The sequence below is a fragment of the Crotalus tigris genome, unplaced genomic scaffold (genome assembly GCF_016545835.1).
Source record: "Crotalus tigris isolate CLP2741 ecotype Arizona unplaced genomic scaffold, ASM1654583v1 scf7180000024387.2241675, whole genome shotgun sequence".
Classification (NCBI taxonomy): Eukaryota; Metazoa; Chordata; class Lepidosauria; order Squamata; family Viperidae; genus Crotalus; species Crotalus tigris.
The window spans coordinates 1,185,130-1,210,777 of record NW_024100557.1 but is presented as its reverse complement, the minus strand read 5'-3'; the positions used below and the strand labels follow the sequence as shown (position 1 = coordinate 1,210,777).

General features: G+C 36.1%; 1 protein-coding gene and 1 long non-coding RNA gene across 13 annotated transcripts in view; one reads left to right on the top strand and one right to left on the bottom strand.

Moving 5' to 3' along the window:
- Positions 1–367, bottom strand: part of LOC120301638 — a 72,545-nt gene extending 72,178 nt beyond the window's left edge. The window contains exon 1 of the long non-coding RNA XR_005554964.1: positions 306–367. This is a non-coding gene — a long non-coding RNA (uncharacterized LOC120301638). The remainder of the gene's footprint in view (positions 1–305) is intronic.
- The window catches only part of LRRC7 (leucine rich repeat containing 7), a 206,142-nt gene that overhangs the window by 93,060 nt on the left and 87,434 nt on the right, over positions 1–25,648 (top strand). For all 12 annotated transcript variants that reach the window (XR_005554962.1, XR_005554960.1, XR_005554963.1 and 9 more), the window contains exons 4-6: positions 3,832–3,910; positions 5,623–5,712; positions 13,822–13,878. Coding sequence is in view for 8 of the 12 variants with exons in the window: in XM_039329127.1 (XP_039185061.1) it covers positions 3,832–3,910; positions 5,623–5,712; positions 13,822–13,878 (226 nt within the window). In the remaining 4 variants the exon portion in view is untranslated. The remainder of the gene's footprint in view (positions 1–3,831; positions 3,911–5,622; positions 5,713–13,821; positions 13,879–25,648) is intronic.

The window sequence follows — 25,648 nt, the reverse complement described above, 5'->3', positions numbered from 1 at the left end:
TTTTAAAATATTTTATAGATTGGTATTTGTTTAATTTGTGGTGGTGGTATTGTTAATATCTCTGTACTAAAAGAAAGTATTTGTTATGTTTGTTACATTTGTTTGACGTATAACATTTTTGTTGCTGTAATTTGTTTTATCATTCTCTTTTCTCTTTGGGTTAATTTGTATTTTAATGTTTGATGTTGAAATCTAATAAAGATATTATATAAAAATAATCGTAGATAGACATTAGCATATACTCTGAAATTTACAATGTTATATTTAACTAGTTCTTTTTTTTTTAATTTGAATTTGAATCCTACCTCTAGACATCCTGTAAGACTTCTGCTTGGGAAAGGTGCACTTTTTGGTATAGAGACTTGACTGTTTTGTTGTGGCTGTAGAATTGCCCAGCTGCCTAGCAACTCCAAAGAAATATGCTGCCCTCCCTTCTTTAAAATGAAGAAATAAGTGTAATTCTTTTCATAGAGTGCTATTTACATATCCCATGCTATCTGGTATAAATTAGCATTGATTAAAAGCAGTGAGGATTTAGCAGCCTATTGCAATCTTTAAAGTTCCTGGGTATATGGGGAGTAAAAGAGATTACTTTTTATGACAGCTGACTAGTGTTGCTATGATTTTCTCTCCTTATTCTGTAGCTCCTCTTTATCACCAGAACTCTTTTCAGAGAACCATGGGATTGAGCTTGTTTGATGTATGCTTTGCTTTCATAAATTTAAATGGAAAGAAATGCATTAAAGCAAGAATATTAATATGCCACAATATAAATATTAGTATAAAAGGAAACTGCCTGATTGAAAACAAAAACTAAGCTGTGCAAAAAGAATGCAGATAAGATTGATAAATTTGGGGAAATAAACAGAGATTTATTTGACATAAAAATATCAGAATGGGTGCCAATCAGCCTCCTGATTTCAATCTATAATAAGACAGATTAATAACAAGCCAGGGGAAATGGTACATAATCCCTTATTCCTTGCTGGGGGGAAAGTGCACAAAACAATGTTCCATGCATAAGGAAAGAATATAAAAGAATTTGGACAAACTCATCAATGAATATAAGTTGGGTGTTTTTTTTAACCAAAGAAAGAATTTCATATTTTATAATCATTTGGAATAAACTTGAAGAACAGGAGGAAAGCCATTAATTAGACAACAGTCAGATAAAAGGGTCCAAACTAGAACTGTTAACTGTGAGAAAACATCTCAGATAAGCTCCCCCGTAGTTCTCATGAAGATAAAGGCAGGGATGGGGGAAGATTAAGTATCATAGTCTTATAATAAAACTAGTATTGGCCTGCTTGACTCTGGTTTCCTAGTCTAATCTACCTTGAAGAGCTGACAAATATTAAGAAAAAATTGAGAATTGAGAGTGAGAAACTCTTTGATGTATAAATAATTATACTGTATTTTACTACATTTTCAAAATGACAGAAGACTTTGTCCCAATTTTGGTTAAGAGTAGGATTCAGCTGTTAAAAATTGGTATTCTCGCAGGAATGTATATCCTAAGATACACTGGTTGTCTAGACATATTTTAAAACTTGGTTCCTTGGGGTTCCAATCTAGTTGAGCCCCTATATTTATTTGTGAGAAACAGGAGGCTTTGTCCTTAACATAATGTTTAATGTAACCTAATGTTTGGCCCTTGTTCTTTTGTAATATGTTATATAATGGAAAGTCATTTCAGTTGATTGCAGCAGTAAAATTCAGCACAAGAGCTGCATTGATTATCAGTGTATTTGTGGTATTCCCCCCCAAAAAAAATCCAATTCGCCATTTATTCTCCATTGAGTATCACAAAAATTAGTGATGGCAAACTTATGGCATGCCACAATATTTTGGGTGACATGTCAGGATTCTCCAAAATCTGATAACAACTATTTTTAAAAGCATGCCTCATTCTTGCACAATTTTGGGAGGCTGTGGAGGCCACACAAGAATGAGATGTACTCTCACATCCTTCAGACCCTATGGAAGTCAAATGGTCTCCACGGCCTCCAAAATTGCACCTGGATAGGGTATGCATAGGCCATGGAAGAACATTCTCCAAAGCCACTTTGAGAACAAAAGCCTTGTGCAGCCCAGAGAAAACTCAGGTAGGCCACAGGGACCTGTCAACCAAAAGAGAACACTACCTGAAGGTAAGCTGCATGCAGCAGATCTGGAGAGTACTGGTTCATGGGAGCAATCATACCTTGCTTGGGGAAAAGTGTGAGGCAGCATTTTTGAGCGATGGTTCTAGGATTGAAGTCAAGACCAGGCCTCCACTTCAGGCCCGGTCTCAGCACTGCTATCAAATGCTGCTGCTCAGAAGGGCCTAGATATAGATCAGGGGTCTTCAGACTTGGCCCTTTTATGACTTGTGGACTTCAACTCCCAGAATTCCTCAGCCATAAAAGTGTCAAGTTTGAAGACCCCTGATATAGATGGAAGAATAGAGAATTGTTTCTGTTTTGATCAGAGGGGCGGGTGTAACACATCAGAAGAGTCAAATAATTTTCTGAATTTTTGATACATTGAGCCCAAAAGTTTCACCATCGCTGATATGTGGTATTTGCAGTAGTGGTGAATATCTGTAGCTCGGGTGTATGGTGATGGTGAAGATTCATTCTCTGAGCTTGTGGGTTGGTTCCTGAACATTTTCATTACCAGGCTAGTTAACATCTTCAGCAGAGTTTAGGGAATGTCAGTCTCTTTAGTGTCACTGTGTTACTGAAACTGACATCCCCTAAACTCTGCTGAAGATGTTACCTAGCCTGGTAATGAAGTGTTCAGAAACGAACACACAAGCTCGGAGAATGAAATCCTCATATGTGGTATTTCTGTCATATGGTTTAGATATTTCAGTGGTGGTTGCCCAATTGTAAGGTTCCATTAGAATTTATAAAATCAGTGGTGGTTGCACAATTGTAAGGTTCCATTTAGACCAATAATTCAGAGCTTTTCTTTTAAGAAAGGCTTTTAATCTTTATACCCAGAATGGATAGGCTTATATCACATCTAGTGATTATGTCAGATTGTGATGTTAAAAATTATTGCTATATTTTTTATTATTTTTTGACCTTGTAGTGAAAGAATAATAAAACTTATTTTTTTCTCCAGTTTCAGAATGTGAATGAATTACATTCTATGTCATCTAAATTTAGTAAGCCTACACTTATTCTACATGATTTATGCCAAGAATGGAGAAAGTAAAAAAAAAAGAACCTTTAGAAATGAATTGCATCATTATGAGTTTCATACCATATTTATAATGGAAGTATTGCACAATACACCTCTCATACATCGAAAATATTTTAATAATAAGTGTCCAAGGGCCATTAACTGTGTTTATTTGATTATGTCAAGGTCATTGTTGACTTTTAGCAACTGTAAGATAGATGTTCTCAATGAAGATATGTCCCTAACCTCATCTTTCAATAGTGCACTCATCCTCGTACTTCTTGACATATAGTTTATCCAAGAAGCTAGCCTTTATTTCAGCTACAAATAATGGTTTATAGATATTATTTAGATTCAACAAAAACCTTTCTTGCATAATTGGCCTTTTTTTGTACTGGTAAATAACTAGTTGGCCAGGAAACTATTATTCAGATCACGGAACTGTTGAAACCAAGTGAAATGTGAGGAATTATATTAAGTATGTATGAGTAAAATCTGTGCAGAAATATTAATATATATTGGTAAGACTGAACGCTGGGATTGTCATGAATTCAAAGAGTTCAGAATTGTTTAGGATTAAATGAATAGCTTACCTTTTTCTACTGAAATGAATAAATGAGGAAAGTAAGCAGTTGTGTAACAGTTTTGTTTTTCTTTTAGGGATTCAAGATTTTCCAGAAAATATAAAGTGCTGTAAGTGTTTAACAATAATTGAAGCAAGTGTCAATCCTATTTCTAAGTAAGTTCCTCAGTGGATTTTTTCTTTGCCTTTTATGTATGCAAGGTTTAACATATAACAACAGTAATAATAACAATAACAATAATAGAGTTGGAAGGGACCTTGGAGGTCTTCTAGTCCAACCCCTGCTCAGGCAGGAAACCTTATACCATTTCAGACAAATAGTTGTCCAATCACTTCTTAAAAACTTCCAGTGTTGGATATTTGACACTATTTCTTAACAGCTGGTTTTGTTCTTCAATTGCATCTCTTTTAATACTTGTTATGAAGCATCTGTGACAAGATCTACAGCATCATCCATAATAGCCTTTAGAATTGCATCAAAGTGATGATACTGGTTGTAGATATAACAGTAGATAGAACAATAAAAATAAGTCCACTGAATTGAGCTTGATTTGTGGAGACTTCATGTCTAAATCCATGTAATTTTCTTGAGAACAGTATGCAAGTGGTTTATTCCTTCGAGATTTTTTTTTTTTTCAGCTTTCCAATCCAACTTATAACCCTGGTATAAATTAGTAGTCCCCTACTCAGAGTCAATCTTCCTTGGCTTTTCAGTTGGATAGGTGCTGCCACCTAGCTGGGCTGTATGTAGCAATGAGGATTGTGACACTGAGGGAATGAATACATTGGCTAAGGCTGTAGTTTATAACACTGTCATGAAAAGTAAACCTGTGGCATACACTTGAGTTTTGTTCCAGTTAGAACTCAGGATTAAAGAACTTTCTATAAAAAATTGAATGGATAAATCATAGCATATACTTTTTCTGGACAGACTGTGAACAAAGATTACCCCAAGAACAGTAATGTTGGCATATTTGTTGAAAAATAGTTGCCATTCCCTTGATTATAAAGAAATATAGACTGCAAGACAGCAATATTTACTTTAAAAAGATGTAATTCACCTATGATATGACATAAAACTGGGAAATGAGAACAATCATAGATCTAACTAAAGGGCTGTGGTTTATAGTACTTACTATATTGTTTGGGAATTATTTACGTTCTTTTATGTTCATCTTACTTGGTTTATTTATGGTTTTGTTAATAAATTATGCATTAAAACTACTCATGGAATGAAGTTAAGATGCCTTATATATTTTTATATTGATATTATAACTGAAATTATCAATATTTTAGATGAAATATATCCCCTTATGCACAAATTAATGGTCTTGATCTTTGCCCTCTGTTTAATTTAAACCCTACAATACTGATTTATTAATTCTTCCATGCAGTTTTATTTTCCCTATACTTTTTGATTGAGTATTTCAATTTTGGCAATGCAAATAAGGTACAGCATGTATTCTTATAAATAATAATATTTATGGTTATTTTAGAATGATAAATAGCAACATATTTTCCATAGCAGTAATCCTCAGTCAACATAAATTTGCATGCACATAATGTTACTAGTTCCAGTTGCTGTAAAAAGTAGATCATCTAGTTATTTTGAAATTTAATTCACGTGAAGTGCTTACATACACTTGATCTTAGCCAAAAAGCTGGGAAGCATAGATATAGACAAAAAAAGAAAGAAATTATCCAATGCTGCAGTACACTGTGTTACTTGTTTTATAACAGGCAAAATATTACCTCTAACAAATAGGTCAGGCAGTGAGCATGTGGTTGAAGTTATATGGATCTATTGAGACTTAAATTTTGAGATTTCCTACGCCATTAATGCTAAATATTTTACTCATTTTTTTAAGGCTCCCAGATGGTTTCACACAGCTTTTAAATTTGGCCCAGCTATATCTAAATGATGCCTTTCTGGAATTTCTTCCAGCTAACTTTGGAAGGTAAGTTTTACATATGTGAATTTCCTCTAATCTTAACTAGAAAAACAAAGGATTTTAGATTACAGAAAATATGATTACAAATTTAAAGAGTTGCAGACTAAGAATAGACTGTTTAATGCCAATGGATCTTCATTGTTTTTCAGAAATAGAACTGTGATTTAATAAGTCTGAGATAACTGCTTTGTAGGCTTGAGGAAAGAAATCTGTCCCAGTACAGGAAAACTATTGGAGTGGCATATCAGTACAGATAAAAGGATAGTTCTAAACAGAATAGAAACAATGACTAGTGGCATACACATTTAACATAAGACAGTTGTTCAATCTGTAGATGTAAATATAGAATCATACTCCAATACTTCATACTCAATTGGAGTATCTACCCTAGTGGATTGTACAACTAATTGTTGGATTATAATTGTGATAGGAAATAATGTTTATACTAGTGGGAAAGTAATACCGTGTTTCTCCGAAAATAAGACCCAGTCTTATATTTTTTTGCCTCCAAAAGAGGCATTAGGTCTTATTTTCAGGGATATCTCATTTTTTTCATGTACAGGAGGCAATGTGTGTGGGGGCTGATGGGAGTGGGAGCAGCCTTCCTCCGCCCTGCATGTGGCCCTGCTGTGGCTAGGACACTTCTTGGCTGCAGCGGACACTGTGATGGCCGCTGAGCAGCTGCCCATGCTGCTGCTGGCCTTGTAGAGGTTCTCAGCCACCCTGCCTGTGCATGGGAGGGGGTGCGCGGTGCGACTCAGCATAGCAGTGGGATTGGCAATGTGGGTAAAGCGCCACCCCGAGCTGGGCTTGGACCCACCTCTCAGTCCCTCCAGGCTCCTGGAGGTGTTTCTAGTGCATTTTCACCAGCCCCCACCATCCTGTGGCACCAGGCAACTTTGCCACCGAGCGCTCCTCTCTTCCACAGCTCACCTTGTGACTCTGGCAGGCGATGACCCTAGTTTCATCTCCGTCTCCAGTCGTAGTGGTGCTGCCCCTGGGCCTGTCTGTCCTGACTATGTATGGACTGGCAACATGCTGCCTGCTTCCCCCTCTTTCCTCTCTTGCTGTGCGGAAAGTGGGCCCTCTACTTCTCCTGCAGCTGCTCTGCCGCCATCTCACCTTCCACCCAGCCTGCCATCAAGTCCCAGATCTCCAGTATGATCTCTGGATGTCCCACTGCTGCTGGCCTGCTGCCGCCAGAGGTGAGGCGAGATGGGGTGGGGGTGGAGCTACCTCCCTCCACCTGCCAAACACCCACGGAAGCTGTGCAACGCAGGGGGGGTGCACCACCTGGCCTCTGAAATGCATGGGACAGCTCCAGCGGGAGATAGTGGAGGCTGGTGGGTAGCATCTGGGAAGAATCCACATTCTGCATCAAGTAAACTTTAAAGAAAGTTAAACAGTCTGGCAGCAAAAATCCAGCAGCGGGGGGAAAAAACCTAGTTTCACATATGGGGAATCTGCACTGCTCGCCTCCGCCCATGCCTCTGTCTCTACGTGCTCAACCTGCTAAAACCAAATGATTGATTGAGCAAAGTGAAGGTACAGGGCAAGGTGGGTGAAACTGGGTTTTTCCCCCCTCTGCTGGATTTTCACTGCCAGACTGTTTAACTTTCTTTAAAGTTTACTTGATGCAGAATGTGGATCCTTCCCATTCAGCAAAAGATAGAAAAAAAAGTTTCGGAGGAACCTTCTTGCGAATCTGCTGTTGCTGCTCCCAGTTTTCCAAAGGGAACTTCCAACTTCACAAGATCCTTTTTTTTTTTTTCATGAGAAGTTGGAAGGTCTGGTTGAACTTTTTTTTTAACCAGTAGCCCTACAAACTTCTTTTGTTTCCCTGCATGTGACAGCAGAGAAATGCAACGGAGAAACGTGATGGAGACAGAGAAACACAGTGGAGCTGGAAATCAGGCTAGCAAAGAAATGCCTGAGGGAAATGAGGGCAGCTGGGCAGTGGTGCTTCTTATGGCAGAAAGTGTGAGGACTGTAATCATGACCCAAAGCCTGGCATGAATACTCTGGGAAGGCGGTGGGAGTGCCGGGCTGCTGCTGCTCAGGAACTGAAATGGGGCATCTGCTTGCAAGCACAACTTTGGGGATGGATCCACCACAGGAGGGAGCGACATCTCCCGTAGAGAAGCAAGGGCATCTGGGCAGTAGTGGGTCAAGCTCACAAGCTCCGTGGCAGCAGAGAAATGCAATGGAGTTGGAGCTAGAAAGCGGGTGGCAAGGCAAATCCCCTAAGGGCACCAGGTGCTGAAACGGGCCTATCTCTCACCAGCAGCTGCCCAGGCCCTCCGGAGGGAAGGCTGGCATCTATTGAAACATGGTGGCATTCTGGATCTGGTGGGGAAGGGACAGCTTGCACAGGCACTGCATGCTTCAGCACCTTCCTCAACCCTCCAGGGCTCCACTTGTTGCTTCGGTGGCTGTGTGGGCAAAGCTACGAAGGGGGCCAAAACTGCCAGTATAGGGACAATGAAGAGCTGCAGGTCTCCAGAGCTGCCGCATTGAAATGGCGAATAGGGACTAGGTGGCATGAGACAGATGGAGTAGGAGGAGGCAGTAGCCATTGCTGGGCAGGTGATGGGGTGGGGCAGGGGTAGGGGTGGCAGCTCCACTCCTGCACCTGCCTTGCCTCAACTTGTGGCAGTGGCACCAGTGCAGTCTAAGATGGAGTGAACAGGGTCTTAACTAGGACTTATTTTTGGGGTAGGGCTTATACTAGGCCCACCCCCCAAAAGTCGGGCTAGGGATTATTTTGGGGGTAAGTCTTATTTTCTGGGAAAAAATAAGAAATAATTTATAATCTCTATAAATCTTTGAACATAATAATATTAATATTATCAATATTTGTGATTGTTCCAAGGATAAATGCACATGATCATGTAAAGAGAAAAAAAAGAAAGATAATTTTTTTGTATTTATTTTCATTTATCAACAAGAGTAAAATCCAAAACAGAAAAACATCCAACATTAACAAAGAAAAAAATGAGGAAAACATTCTTTGTGTACAAAAAAAGGTGGGGCAAATGTCGAATACATGTAATTCCCCAGATACAAACGTTTATTTAATTAATTTTCACAAAAATGAATTAATTCGGAAAGGGTACATATGTAAAAATGCTAGCCAGCCTCCTCACAAAGCATTCTATAACATTATGTTTCCTTGTTTTATTTTGGAGATTAGCATATATTACTGTACTTTTAAATTTAAATTGCCTCCAGAAGTTGTGGATTCTCCATTACTGAAAGCTTTTAAGAAAAGACTGGATAGGCATTTATCAGAAATATCTCTTGTGAAAGCAGTGGGTTAGACTAGTGGTGGCGAACCTATGGCATGCATGCAAGTGGGGGCACTCGGAGCCCTGTCTGTGGGCACGTGCACCATCATCCCAGCCCCACCTCCCCCACAGCCCCCTCCTCACCAGCACCCCCCGGAGGAGAGTCGGCCCCGGACGCGGCCTGCATGGAGCAGTGCAGCCAAGGACATAGCCAGGCAGCAGGGACAAGACTCTGCCCTCATGCTCCATAGCATGCAGATGATGCTGCAGGGTATGGGAGGGCGTGGCTGCCATGGCATTGCAGGACTGCCTGGGCAATCTGCTGCAGTGGGCCATGGAGGTGGTGCATGGCCCTGCGGGGATGCGGGGCAGGCAGCGGAGCAGGCAGGACAGGAGGCAGAACAGGGGCAGGGGGTGGGTTTTGGGCACTCGGTCTATAAAAGGTGCGCCATCACTGTACTAGATGATCTCAAGATCCCTTCCATCTCAGTTACTGTTGCAAGCCAACAGTTCTGTAAATCCCATCCCCAGCTGCCTCTGGATGCTTGGCTGGAAATGCTTAAGCTAGTAGCAAGTGTTTTTTTAAAAAACAGTCGGAGAGTTTTGTAAACCCAACCCCCTCTGAAGAAGCTTGAGCTGCCTAGCAACAAACAGTTTTTAAAAAAGCACTGCAAAGTGAGAGCCTGCTGCCTGATTGGAAGGCAATTTAGTTCCTGAAACCAGAAATAGCTGATAGGCAGCCAGCAGCAAGAGTGAGAAAAGGCTCTCAGTTCAGGCAGCCATTGGAGGAAATAGTAAGTCAGATCTTCATTCATTTAATGACCCATTTGATTCAATTAATGAATTTTTAATTTTTTTTGAAAAATTGAGTCTGATTCATTTGATGAATATTTTGACTTATGAGCCTAATGTGCACGCTCCATTAGATTCATACTTCAGGAAATACCTGTATATCTGTCTTAAGCATAAAGAATCCATCCTGGCTAGATGCTGAAAAGTAAATAAATTTTGTAAAAATGATATGTTCTCCAACCCTTATATAACAGGTCTACAAATAATTATGAATTTTCCAATCCGAGAGAATTTTTTTAAAAAAAAACCATAATAAATTAACAATATAGGGAAACTGATAATCATGTAAAATGGCAAAGACATTGGGAATTTACAAGCATCACAAATAATAGTTTCTGTTTAGTGGTTCAGCAACGTAGGAACAAATCCTTTGCTTGCATATTCCTTTGTTTGTACTTTCTATTTAATCCACTTTTGATGTATAGCAAATCATAATTTGCTTTTATATCTGGTTTTCGTTATCCTACAAATTTTGATCAATTTTTGACCTATAGTCATGGATGGCAGAGCAAAGAATGTTTGCCTGAATACTATTTCCTTACTCTTTCCCCAAAATAGGTATATACCGTATATGCCGGCGTATTAGGCGACCCGGCGTATAAGACGACCCCCGTCTTTATAGCCGGGCCGCATTCCTATAACGTCGTCTTATACGCCGGAAACTACCAGTATTTCCAGCGTATAAGACGACTCAGCGTATAAGACGACCCCCGTCTTTGGCGCCGATTTCAGCGCTCGTGGAAGTTTTCTTATACGCCGGCATTTACGGTAATTACTTTTATTTCACAGGAGAAGGAGTTATCTACAGTAACATGAATGCTCAATTTTCCTCTATTACATGAGACAACATAATTAAGATGACTCTTGCTAATTTCAAGTTCTTATTTAATTAAATATATCATATTTAATTAAATTTCTGATTAATATAAAATCTGTGTTGAGATCCTTGTTATTTCTTGATTTCAAATTTCAGGCATTTCTTTGAGATACTTAATTAGAAGGAATAACCAGTATTGGGGGAAAAAATCTTCATGGAATAGTGATAAAAAATTATATGGATGTTCCTGTTAATCACATAGTTTAATTTATGGTTTAATTTATTATGCAAATATGCGCATTGAACAGGAAAACTGGTTTGCTATATACTAGAAAACAGTTAAGATCTTACAAAGAGAAGAAGTCTGCGAAAGCCAAAATCTTGGTCATGTTCTTTGCCTCAACTTTTAGCCCCTACATTGCTGCATATTAAGGTTTTGTCCTTCCAGAAAGAAAGGAGAATATGTGTGTAGTATATGTGTGTAGAATTATGAAAAGTATGTATGTTATAGTAAACATAATTGTATTCATAACTATTGGAAAATAATAGTTGTTATGATTTACTCATGTCCATACAGAACTATAAATACTGTGCACTCCTTCAACTTTGCTTGAGTTTTCTTCTAAAAATATTTGAATACACTGAGACCAATGGCCATTTGTTGAGCTAGTAATGGGAGAAAGCTGGTCATGAAATGCTGAACCTCTTGTTCTTGCCTATATAAATAACATTTAGAACTTGAACTTGACAAGAGTTAATGGATCTTTTTTACTGATTCCTACTCCCATTTTCTGTGTTTCCTTCTTGACAAAGTGATCTGAATTAACTGGCTCTGAAATCCAACTCCCAGTGCTTATTCGCCTCAATAATTCTTCAGTCTAGATCATTTCAGATTTTAAAGACTACAGTTTGAAAATAAACCATTGCCTCAAAATGTCCTGTATTAGAACAGAGTCATTTCAGATCTTAGTTGATATAGGAATAGCACTTATAGTTATATATCGCTTCAGTGCTTTACAGCCTTCTCTAAGCGGTATACAGAGTCAGCATATTGCCTCCAAAAATCTGGGTCCTCATTTTATCAACCTCGGAAGGATGGAAGACTGAGCCAACCTTTAGCCGCTGGAAATCAAACTGCTGGCAGTTGGCAGAATTAGCTTGCAATACTGCATTCTAACTACTGTGCCACCACGGCTCTATATAATTCAAATATAATTTGAAGCTGAACACAAATAGCAAGACTATGTCCCTTCTCTTTTCTTTTCCCTTCTTTAATGCTTATATCTGGCATAATCAATACATTTGAAAGAAGTTTACTAATTTCTATCTTTAATCACAGTATGTAGTTGTTTTAACATTACAATTTGCAAACTGACATGTCCCTTGAGACAGTATACTTGTTTAATTGAATAGATTGGTTAGTCTAAAACTGGGCACCTTAGCCCAGGTATTGGGATCACTTGATTGGAAAAGGTATAAATAAAGCCAATAAGGGTTTGTCATGTACTTCAGTGGCCCCCAACCTTTTGGGCACCAGGGACCGGTTCTGTGGAGAAAGGTTTTTCTGCGGATCAGAAGGGGCGTGGTTTTGTGTTCTGTCTGCATATGGGGCTTTGCTTGTTTGTGTGACCCAGAATGCCACGGACTGGTGCCAGTTCACGGACCGGAAGTTGAGGACCCCTGATTTACTTGATCATTTCATAAGAATTGTTTCCAATACATGCAATGTCATGTATCCATATTCTCATATTTGTATGAGAATAGGTTATGTCAGATACTTCACAGAAAAGCAGGGAAAGCAAGCAGAAATATAATGCGCAAGGTGAAGAATTACACATATACATAATTTATAAGCTGTACATATCTCCTGCAGCTCACTGTTCTTAACTACAGTTGAGGTGCTCCAAATGCACATTGCCTGTGTCAGAAAAAAAATGGGAAGGTCAAACTGCAATTTGCTCACAGTTTTTTTTTTTAACGAATGGATAAATATTGACTTGTCTTCTACTATAACGAAATGTGTAGATATCATTTCCCTTTTTGATATATTATAATTTTACATTCTTTCATTGTTGTCAGTTATTACGTGCTTTAACATAAAAGCATCTATATAGCTTTAGATACATTGATGTTACAATTTTGGATCTTGTAATTTCATTATTTTAACATATCTTCTAGACTTAAGATAGCAAAATAGAAACTAAGCATGTTGCATTAGATATAAATTTCCACAAAAATCATTTCCTGTAAATAAGGGGGGGGGGTTGTCCCACAATATGATTCTAATGTATTTTCAGATAAAATAAAAGCTTCTAAATTATAGATGGAAAAAAGGTATTTGGGGAATCTTTACTTAAAATATATGTATGTTAAAAATAGCAGTTAATATCTAAAGCTTTTATAGTTTGTTTACCCTGCAAATTGCCATATTGCATTTTCTTTTAAGCATTTTAAATACCTGATATCTCTATAACTCTTAATTAACCATCGTGAGAGATGTTTGAAAACATTACATGTTTTATTCTCTCTAAAGACGCTAAAGTTTACAGGACTAATAGCTCTCTATCACTGTTAATGTTTGACATTTTCAAAAGAACTTTCTTTTATCTCCCATAGGATGTTTTTCTTCCTAAAATTCCTCTTTCCCAATTAACTTACAAAAATGCAATTAATTCATTTTTGTTAGTGCTATAGAAAAAAAAATAAATGTATACATGCTGAATCATGCTCATGGTATTTTCCATTTGCTCTGCCTTGAGTAAATATCAAAAGTAGTAACTGATGGCAACCTACATTTATTGAAGCCTTTTGTACTTTTTTCTCTCTTTAATTGCTCCAATGGGGATCATCAAGATTTCCTGAAGAACATTGCCAGCAATCATAGATGAGTAATGTCATCTAAGTTAACATTTTAGAGCTAGAAATATCTGCTGAATGTGGAGATTTAGCATATTTCCCTGGTAGATGTAATCAGAAATTAATTTAAACCTGTTAATTTCAGCTGCAGACATACAGTATGATTGTCATTTGAGATTTTGCAGGTGCATAGGAATAATTAAATATACATGTGTGGCTTGCATTATTGGCAGTAGAATAATGAACTCTCTAGCAATTAATGAATTCCTACTCTAAATATTTTTTAATCTTTATTACTTCCAGACTTGTTAAATTACGAATATTGGAGTTACGAGAGAATCACTTGAAAACGCTGCCAAAGTAAGTGGCTTTAAATTATAGCAAACAGAAATATTCCAAGCACATAATTTATTCTTTATTAAATATTGTGCTGTATGTTTTTTTCTGGGCAATTCTCATTTCAAGTTGTGACTTATATCTTTTGGAGAATTATTCATTGGGATATTTATTTTAGTTAAAATTGTAAATGATAATCAAGTATTTAGAAAAAGGAAATAAATTTAAAAACAGAAGCTCATTTCGAGGTGCAGTAAATATATTTTTAAGCAAAATTCGGTAACACATTTTATATAAGAGCTCATATACTGGATAGCACTATATTTTCATAGTGTCCCTAATGCAGAATTATCTATCTCAGCTGCCTGCTGACACAAAATCTTCCCACACCTAATGCTGTATTCAAATACCAGGAAATTCCAGTCATCATGAATTTGTCACATGAAGTATATTTTTGATTTTTCATTGACAAATAATGTTCTGTCAGTCTGTTAGCTTTGATTAGTAATGATTCACAAACCCTCTCATTCCATTCTGATGCATATTTCTCGTCTTCCACATCATGTTTGACATGCATAAGTAAGATGAAGGCTACTCTAACCAGGTTATTTCTTAATAATGACCAAAGAATTTCAGAGACTTGCTATGTCAAAATTTATTAAATGTCTTTATGCCTATTTTACAAGAATGCAGTATGCATTATACTTCTGCACCTCTATTAATATTTGCAATATATCTTGGGATACAAGAGTTTTATATAACCACCTATGTAGGTTATATTTATATAGACTATCAGGGCTTGTTGAAAGTTATCTTTTCTGCTGAAAGGATTATTTTTGTCAATGTTACCTCTGTTCCACAGTCCCACATGATCTCTCAAAATATTGACCTTATTCTGTATAGCAGGGGTGTCAGACTGCTGGCCCGCAGGCCGGTTTCATCATACCAAAGCCGTGCCCAACCCATTGCCTGCAATGCAAAAAGAGTCGCGATATGTCACGACACGTCACGTGACATGGCGAGTTTGACACCCGTGCTGTATAGCATAGGAAAGGGGCAGTGAAAGCTGCAGAGGATAAAGAAAGTTGAAAAGAAAAAACCCTTCCCATTTATTCCTCTGGATCAGTGAGCTTTCCATTCATAGAAATAGTCAGCATTGCAGTATTGCAGTCAGTCAGTTTCTACAAATTAATTGAGGTAAGTGAATTAATAAATAGGGAACATTTATAAAAGCTGAACAAGGTTATATCAGATAATGATAGGACAATTTTAAAACACTGTAAATATGAAAAAATAATATAATACTTTTTCCTCCTTCTGTTTTCCCCACAACAACCACAACCCTCTGAGGGGGATTGGACTGAGTGAGTGAGTGACCCAAAGTGTTCGCTGCCTTAAGTTATTTATAAAAAATAATAAAGGCAGTAATAAATAAAAATAAATAAATAGAATATGTTTTCTTGTTTTTATTTTTAATCAACAGTTGCCAAGATCCTATGAACATAATTAGGAATTGTATTTAAATATAAATTTACCCACTCCTAAAAAAACAACTTTAGAATGTCTGCCCCATGTACATCACAAATGCAAAAAAAATTTTTTTAAAGAAATTAGAATGTTAGCTCAGAAAAAATGAATATAGCTATGGCCGTGTCAAGTAAGCCTTAAATGTTAAAGCTGATAAAACGGTAATGGCTGAATTTTTGCTTTGAATTTTTTGGAACAAAAAATTTCTTTCTTTCCATCTTGAATTAGACCAGGCCTTAATAATGTATTTTGAAATTCAGATGATTGTACTAAGCATCCCTTCTCGTTTGGATAAAACGCAAAACAGAAAAACAAACAAACAAGCATCCCTTCTCCAAAGAGTGACATTGTGGTGGTATTATACCTCAAATATACCTGTTCTCTAATACAGAAAGACTGCAATTTAGTTGAGACGAGTCTCTTTTTACAAGGCTGCTGATATCATATGCAGGGCAATTTGAAAAGACCCTCTCCCCATCCCATATCATTTGAATGCTATTGGAATAACCTGTTAATTGAAGACAAGAGTTTCAGGTATCTGGTTGATCCTTAGTAATAACATTACTGATATGGATGAAAGGATTGATAGAAATTTGCTTCAACAAGCCTATACAGGAAGAAAGGAAATAATCCTTTTGATAAGCACATAATTGCTACTCTTGAAAAACATTCTGACAGAGCAATTACTTGAAGAGAGGAAATGATATAGGAGGAAGATTAATAACTTCTACCTTTGTGCAAATAAGGTGTCAATGTGGATATAGGTGGGAATGTGCGAATATATATATTTGATGTATGGTGGATATTATTACTAAGCTTTAGCATCCTACTATAGGCATCCATAGAAGAAAATACTTAGTTAACTCTGTAATATATATCCTTTACTAAGATGGGACATAAAATATTTATCTTGAAGTGGGGACATTATTGCTATCATCATCATATGTCTCATTGATTGAGAGCTTTGTGTTTGTTCTTTCAAAATTTAGATTTAGTATATGCCATATGTACACATAGTTTCAGAAACTGAGATGAAAAACTATGTGTTATTTTTGCAGAACTGGCACCTTATGTCTTCATACAATCAAGTTTGGTTGAAATTTCCAAATACCTTACATATATCTGAGAATTGTGTTAGTAGAGCAATATTTTTTTTAAAAAATAAAACAATAGATATTCTTGAATTGACAGTGTGGATTATTGCATGTGCTGGTCTGGAAAATATTTTTTTATTAAAAATGAAGTTAAAAACTTGGTTGTATAGATTTAAAATTAGGCGAATAGCTAAATAGTTTATATGGATCTCTCAGATATCTGATTTGGAGATATTTTCATTTGGTGATAGCATCATACAGAAAACATCACACAATCTCCTTCAGTAGCATTGTCACTATTTTCATGCCAACTTAAATATTAACTGAATTTCGTACTGAGATCTGAGATTACAGGTGGGTCGCAATTAGTTCAGGTAATCCTGAATCCAATGAATTGATTGTATTATTTTAATTTGCCCTATTCAAAGTGATGTTTTTATGGAAAATATGGTAATTGGTTCCAGCATAATTGAAATTTTAAACCATGAAATATTAAACTAAAGGATGGAAACAATATACTTATAATTTAAATATATAATTTATAATTTAAACTTATGCTTAATAAAATCACTAAGTAGTTATAGAAATCAAATAAAAACAAAAAATTATACCATAGATTCAGGGATTCCTACATCTCATTCTTTTAGAATGTTGCTATGACTATGTCGTATGACTAATTGAATGTCATTCAGTTATATCCATTTTTTGCTCTTATTAATCATGAGCATCTTTTATAAACTTATTTTCCTCTGACAGAATCTTCCATTTTATACAAGCATAGATTAGCAATGTCTAATACCCCAATCTCATATGCACATGCACTAACCTCAATTGTGTTAATTGAATCTTGCAGCACATTAAACGTGACCCGGTATCTAAATCGAATATAACATTATTCAAACTTGCATTAATGTAAATGTTACACTGATTGAAGGTGCAGTGTAAATACAGAATCAAAGCACTGGCCTGTTTTCCTTAATAACAGGGTAAAAAAGAGTATAAGATTTAAAAGTACTAAGCCAAAACAAGGATAATGATTTGTGTGATCATCTTTATTGATAGCAATCTCATTTGCTCTGTAACATACACTTAAAATTGGGGAAAGCAAATAAGTTCAAAATATTTCTTAGTGATGATGTATTATAATGCAAACTGTATTCCAATATGTAAAGATGAACATATGTTTTATGTACACTTGGAACATTGTTTTACCTAGCAAAATAATCAACTGTACTAATAATGGGGAAAAGGTCTTATAAAAGAACTGTAAAATTTATAAAAGAATAGGGTTTCGTTATTCTTTACTCAACAATCAGCTTTTTCTTTTTGTGTCTTCCTCTTTTTTTAGATGATATTGGAGTTATGTTACCTGTAATAGTCAATAATCTGTATCATAAAATTGGTATAATTGTAACTGAATATTGCAAATGATTTGTCAGCATGACTTATCTAATTTTATACTTTGTTAGAGGTTTGCATCAAAATACTTGTTAAGATCGTCATATTGTTAAAGATAGTGTATTTATATAAACAGTTTGACTGCCTGAGTGCATAGTGGCTATTTATCTGGTATAAATAGTTTGGCTTCTGTTTCTACAATTTTTCACATTTCATGAAAAAATAATTATATCTAAACTTGTAATTATATGGATCTTTAGTTGGGTATAAAATTATATGATTATTTATACTCTTCCTTTCACAACTATTAATTTGAGCAACAGTGAATTAAATGTATTTCTGAGTGAACAACATGAATTTGTGAAATGTGAATTTAATATTTTTAAGTTTTCTTAAAAACTGCTAGAAAGCATCACTATTATTTTATAAATATTAGTGACTAAAAGTAATAAGGCACTTGTACTAATCCATGAAATATTTTGTTAGTGTGTATTTAGCAGATATAAAATGCCAAAAGAATTTTCCCATCATCTAGCCCAACTAATTCTCTTATCTGGGATTTTTGAAGGGGCATGTAGAATAACTATTACGTATTATTTAAGTCATAGCTTAGAAATAAGCACATCTTGGACATCCAAAGAAAATTTAATTCCTGAGATCTCATGTTAATGTCAGAACTAGATTTAAGAAAGTTTTTCCCTGAATCTTTGGCAAAAAGCCAAAGAGTCTAATTTCACACTAGAGGTGACTATTTGATTAATTAGCTGACCCCATTTCCTTTGCCCCCCATGTTCTTCCTGCTTCCCTTCCACCCATCTTTTAATTCATATTATTGTACTTTCCTTGTTTATTTTTATTGTTTCATTGTTTTGCTATTGCTATTGCTAGGTTTACATTTTTATTATTTTTTCCATTTTATTGTTATAAGTCATTCAGAGTAGCCACACTGTGAGATGGGCAGCAAATAGATTTATTAAACACAGAAACAAGCAAATAAATGCATATAGCTTACACAGTAAATTGTATGAATATTACACTTCTTCTTAAATCATTGATGGTTATTTAATTTAAATTAGCCTTAAGATAGTTCTGCATGCTTAACATGACAGTAGTGGGTCATTCACATTTTACCATATTATCTGAAAATGAGGCAAATATAATATTAACATATAGCTTTTGAGCATAATTATTTTATTTTACCAGTTCCCATTGACCATAAAAGCTTAAGATCATGCCTAAGATCTATCTGTTCCCGAGAGTGGCATCTGTACTTGGGAAAATTAAGTGCTGGAGTGTTTTGTAATAGATTGCTCTGGAGAAGTCTCGTGCTTTGTAAATATTACTCAAATAATATCAAGTTTTAGGCCCCTCATAGCAAGGCACAAATAAGGAAAAAGAATTACACAAACTTCTATAAGGTATTCGTAATGTCACGATTAGAAAGTAGTAAACATAATAGAATTTGCATATCTCTTTTATTTATTATTTCACTGTGGTTTATCCTTGACCAATTTAAATCTTTTTGGCCATGCTGCTACAGCTTGGATCAAATTGGCTATTTATATTCAACATTTCTTTTGTTACTTTCCCAGTGTCCTTACCATCTCTTGCACCTTGAGACAGGCACACCTTTAGACCAAGGGTGTCAAACTGCCGGCCTGTGGGCTGGTTGCCTCATTCAGAGGCCGCACCCATCCCATCTCCGACAATACGAAAAAAGTTGCGATAGGTCGCAACACGTCACATGACACGACGAGTTTGACACCCGTGCTTTAGACCAAATATCTACAGGAAAAAGATATTTGCATATATGACTTTACATTCATTAATATCAGTAAGCGATTGATAATGTGAATAATAAGGCTGCAAGAGAGATGCTCTTCAAACAGTGTCATCGGTGGTGACTTCTTCCTGTAGTGCAGTGTTTCCCAAACTTGACAATTTTAAGGCATGAGGACTTCAACTTCCAGAATTCCACAGCCAGCGTTGCTGGCTGTGGAATTCTGGGAGTTGAAGTCCACATGCCTTAAAATTGTCAAGTTTGGGAAACACTGCTGTAGTGAATCCTGTGAATTTTATAGTATCAGGAAAGGATTTTGCCAGGAATATAACTAAAGCCATTGAAATGATTTAGAAATTACTGTAGTGTCCTTGAATCTTCTAATACCCATATTGAAGGTAGATGGGAAAAATATAGGAAAAGGAAGAACTATTCTTATCCCAATTGCACTGATTAAAGAAATCTTTTGCAAGAAAGACTAATTAGATACAATTGTTGGCACATCCAATAGAAAATTTTGCAGCATTTCAGAAGCAGCTCTGTAATTGTTTATCGTCTTCATGGCTACACCAATTTATTTGTGATTCTTTGTGGTTTTGTTTGAAGCTTGGTCAAAGCTCTTCTGACTTTTTGCAATGCTGCAACTCTGCAGAAACACATGGGAAGTCTTATTTTGCCATTGGTTGGATTGCTTATATTGTTCCACAGAATGGCTTCAGACGTCAGATTTCTCTTACTGTCCCCCACCCCCATGTTTATGGTAATGTGCAAACATTGTTTAAAATGTGTCTCTCCAATTCCTCATTCTATTAGTTACTTACAGTTGTGTAAGTAAGCAAAGTGCTTACTTACACAACTGCTGATATGCAATCATTTCATTATCACAGCTTGTAAGACGCTTTTAAATGCAACAAATTCAAAACATAAAAGTTCTACTGAGATTTTTTAAATTTTGTGCAAGCAGCTGAATAAATAAATGCACACACAAATATTGATGGAGAGAAGGAAGGGGAGAGCTAACAGCTATTCTCCCCCCCTTCTGCGGGAGATGAAAGGATTTACTTGTTTCAAGGTTTGTGATTGTGCAGATGGTAGAATATTGATTGGATTAAAGTTTTTTTTTTTTTTTGCACTCTTCTCCTGGTCATTTGGAAGAAGAACATTTATTGGCTCCTGCAGTCCTCACACGTTCTCAACATTTCAAGGGCTACAGAAGTGAGGAGAAGAGCAGATCAATTTTAACCTGCTTTGTCAACATTCTGTTTGAGAGGATGCTTATAAAATCATTAAAGTTATTTTTCATTGTGTTAGTTCATAAGTTTCTAGTTATTTATATTTAGACTATTGCCTGTAACTATCAACTGTACTTACATTAGTTACCAAGTTTGTATTAAGCCAACATACATCAGTCCTAACCTCACTGCAACGTCTTCAGTGAGTCAAGAAGATATACTGTATATTTGCAGATTTGCAGATAGTTCAGTGAACTATCCAACTATCATTTCAGACAGAACCCTAGAAGACTAGGTTTCCATTAAGGTGGGTACCTTGGAAAAAAATAATTTCACAAAATCTCTGATCCCAGGTGTTTTAATTGATTACTATAGTAGGGAGGAAGGAGACTTTTGCAATATTTACTGCTGTGAGTATGAATGTGTCTGATGCCAGTATCAGAACTGTTACCAAAATTGCATGACAGACTAGTAAATCTATAATTCTACAAGAGAGTATTTGATTTGATTATTTGAGATCATGTGACGTGTTAGTACCACTTTATAATACCTTGGTAGGACCACACTTGGAATATTGCATCAGTTTTGGTCACCACAATATAAAAAAGATGCTGAGACTCTAGAAAGACTGCAGAGAAGAGCAGCAAAGATGATTAGGGGACTGGAGATTAAAACATATGAAGAACAGTTGCAGGAGTTAGGTATGTCTAGTTTAATGAAAAGAAGGTCTAGGAATGATGTGATAGCAGTGTTCCAATATCTAAGGGGCTGCCACAAAGAAGAGTGGGTCAACCTATTCTCAAAGGCACCTGAAGGCAGGACAAGAAGCTATGGATAGAAACTAATCAAGGAGAGAACCAACCTAGAACTAAGGAGAATTTTTATAACAGTTAGAACAATTAATCAGTGGAACTATGTGCCTCCAGAAGTTGTGAGTGCTGCAACACTGGAGGTTTTTAAAAAGAGATTGGACAACCATTTGTCTGAAATGGTATAAGGTTTCCTATCTGAGCAGGGGGTTGGACTAGAAAACCTCCAAGGTCCCTTCCAACTTATGGAAGACTTCCAAGGTCCCTTATTCTTAAAACTTTTAAATACATGATTGATAACTAAGTCCCTCAGTTAAGATTTTTTTTCTTTGTAAATATGTATTTTAAGGAAATTTTAATTATTGATATGCAGTGTATAGTCTGAAAGACACTATCTTGTTTTCTCTATCGTAATAATTTTGTATTGAAAAAATAAGATAGGTAGGAATTTGCACTGCAGCTGTTACAGAGGCAAAAATGCTAGAAAGGAGATCTTTAAAGCTCTTCCTAGACTAATTGTTTTTATATTTCAGAAACTTTATTTACTATGGCAAAATAGAATTTAATAAGCTTACCTAAACAGTTCAGAATAAGAGGATCAGCCTCTGAACTACTATCTTGAGCATCTTTGTAAACACCGTGCTCATTGCAGTAAATAATTTGGCCTTGTTCACTGTCAACAGTGTGTTATATCTGCCTCTTAACAAAACATTTGCTTTGTAACTTTAGAAATCTTGATATCCTAGGTTTTTTTTCTTTTATCAAATCACCTTTTCCAGGGAAAAGAGAAAATCTACTGCTGCCAATAGCTTACAATACATTTCATTTTAAAGAAAGTAAAATATATATCATATATAACAGTGATCCCCAACCTTTTTTGGTGCCAGGAACTGGTTTTTAGAAAAGACAATTTTTCCATAGGCTGGGCAGGAAAGATTATTTCACATGCTACCTAGATCTCATGCGTGCAGCTTAGGTCATGTCTGCAGACTGGTTCCTAACAGGCCATGGACTGGTACTAGGGGTTGGGAACCCCTGATATATAATATCTGCAAAGATTTGAAAACAAAATGTGGAAAAACAAAATATTTGGTATAAACAGTATGGAATGAATTTTAAATTAATAACTATCTTACAATTTATAAAGTAATTATTGAATTATTGTAATATTTCTAAGCTGAGGAGCTGATTAGTTTTGATTAAGAATTTAAAGTGAAATTATTCATGAGTTGATCACTTACTCAAATTAATGAACTACAGAATTAATTTTGATCAGTTTATAGGCATTTAAAACCTAATTACACTGAACAATTTACTTATTGTTCATTGCACTGAAATGGTATAGGGTTTTCTGCCTGAGCAGGGGGTTGGACTAGATGACCTCCAGGGTAACTCCCAACTTTTTGATGATGATGATGATGATGATGATGATGATGAAGAACAATATAAATTAGTTTTGCCAGCTCTTTAAACCTATTCTATCACTTCGTAGGAGAAAAAAAAAATATTTTTTCACAAGGGGAATTAGTTTAACTTTAAAATGGTAATAACAAATCTCAAATTTCTTAAATAAGGTAAGAAACAGGATGAGACACAAAATTAAATGGAAATGTGAAGAGCCTCTTCTGGTGACTTCGTAGACATATCCCTGTGGTTTTATTAGCTATATTCAAAAGTGGTTCGGCATTGTCTTATTTTAGAATATTTTTTCAATTTCCAAGTCTAATTTATAGTCATCTTATTTCATCTGCTAGTCTTGTACTCATTAGCTCTAATATTACTTAATATCCCAGTCCAGGCATAAGTGGAGAAATGCAGAAGGTAAAAATTTACTGTTGGGAAATCCAGTGATGTAAAAGATACTAAAGGTTCTAAAGGCCTCAAGGATTCTAAAGATTATGTACATGAAATATATTTCAGATGTAGAAAAAGCAGGTGATCATATTAAAGGGTTTATTTATAACAAATAAATGGGAACTATATGCTTATATAATTTTAAACTGTGCCTCTTTCATGTATCAGACAACAAAAGGTTATTTTTATACAAAAAGAGGGAAATCATAGATGTCCTATTTTGTCTTTATTGTTTGGTCTTCCTTTTTTAAATACTCTTTTGATTGAAGAAATATATTTCAAAGGTTCATTTTCTACCTTATTTTAAAAAATTGACAAAACAAAGCTGAAATAGTTTTATTTTTTCAGCCTCAAGCTTTGCAAATAAAATTATATCCATGTAATTGATTGGTATACCTTAGGAACAGTTTTTCCCTGCCCTTCAGACAGTGTTTCAAAAATACAACTGATATGTATTATTTTATTTTTCTGCACTCAAGTTTCAGTTCCAGTTAACTAAGAATATTTGTGCCAAATTGGATGCAACCTTAATATGGGTGTACACAAATCAAATTATCTATGTGTGTGTGTGTGTGTGTGCGCGCGCGCGCACGCCTGTGTGCTTTTTCACTATTCTTGCTTTAGACAACTGCAAGTCTGTGCCATAGTCTTAGCAACATTTTTGTAAGTAGTTTACCATTGCCTTTTTCCTAAGGCTGAAAAAGAGCTGACTTTTTGTCTACAGCAGGACTAAAACTCACAGTCTCTGGCTTTCACGACTCTACTTATTATTTTAAATTCTACAGTTAGGAAAGGGCTTATAGATGTTCTTGGTGTTGTGTCTTTTCTCTCTTTGTCAGAGAAACTGGCAGTTTGCTGGAATCTAGTGCAATCAGGGCTTTTTTTTCTCATAGAACACCCAGAACGGAGTTCTGGCACCTTTTTGGGATGGAACCTTGTAGGGTAGGCAAGGCGGGTTGTATGATGTGTGTGAGTTCTGGCACCTTTTTTTTTTTTTTTTAGAAAAAAAGCACTGAGTGCAATGATATATAGAAATGACTTGGGAGGCAAAAGCTGCAGATTAAACAAGAGATAAGAGGCAGCTGAGTCTGCAGAAGGAATGAGGGTGTGACTCCCCCTAGTTTCTTGGACTGTAAAGATAAGAGATGTATTTTCAGACTTGTAAGATTCTGTAAATGTAGAGTAAAGTTAGAGCCAGATCTTCTGGGTATGCTTCTTGTCCAGATTACCTCGCATGGCTGATATCTAAATACTAAATCTCTGGCAAATAAATTTTTTGATTTGCTTTTCTTTCATCATCTTCTAACCCAGTGGTTCTCAACCTGTGGGTTGGGACCCCATTTGGGGTCGAACGACCATTTCACGGGGTCTCCAAACAATGCAGTCCACCATTTCCCCCCCTTTTCCTTAGCTGTGCTACTCCCTTTTATTCTATTGGCTTTTGAAAGCCAATAGAATAGACTCTCTTGAATAGAGTCTAATTCTATTGGCTTTCAAAAGCCAATAGGAATTGTCCAGGCTGTCTCTGCCTTGCTGAGCCTGCCAATAGTCCCATTCTGCAAACGGTGAGTTGAGTAGTCCTTGACTTACGACCGGTTGGGGGTCGCGGCATTAAAAAGGTTGAGAACCACTGTTCTAACCCAAGGAAGAAATTTCTGTAATGCATACATTTTACCTTATATTGATCTTTTCAGCATCTTTCCCCAGATTATACCTTCAAATACTTGGTGGACTTGGAACCACTCAGGAACAACCCACTTTCAGCAGCACAAACACAGTCTAATCTACTTGAGTATCTATAGATATCCTTTTTCTGGACTGAAACCACAAGTTCATCCTCAACAGCCACTAATGGAATATCAGTCCTCTTTCACTATTACAGCAGATAGACATTTCCCATCTGTTCCTTCCTAGAGTTCTCTCTGAGATGGTTTTACAATTTGTGGCATGGAATCTGATCTTATACTGATATCAACTTTTTCTTTCCTGTGAAAATTGTGCCTTATGACAGTTTAAATTAATTGTGGGCTTCCTGTTAGCAAAGTGAGAACAATTATGTTTGGATGTCTGCATAGATGCATGAATATGCAGGAAACCATT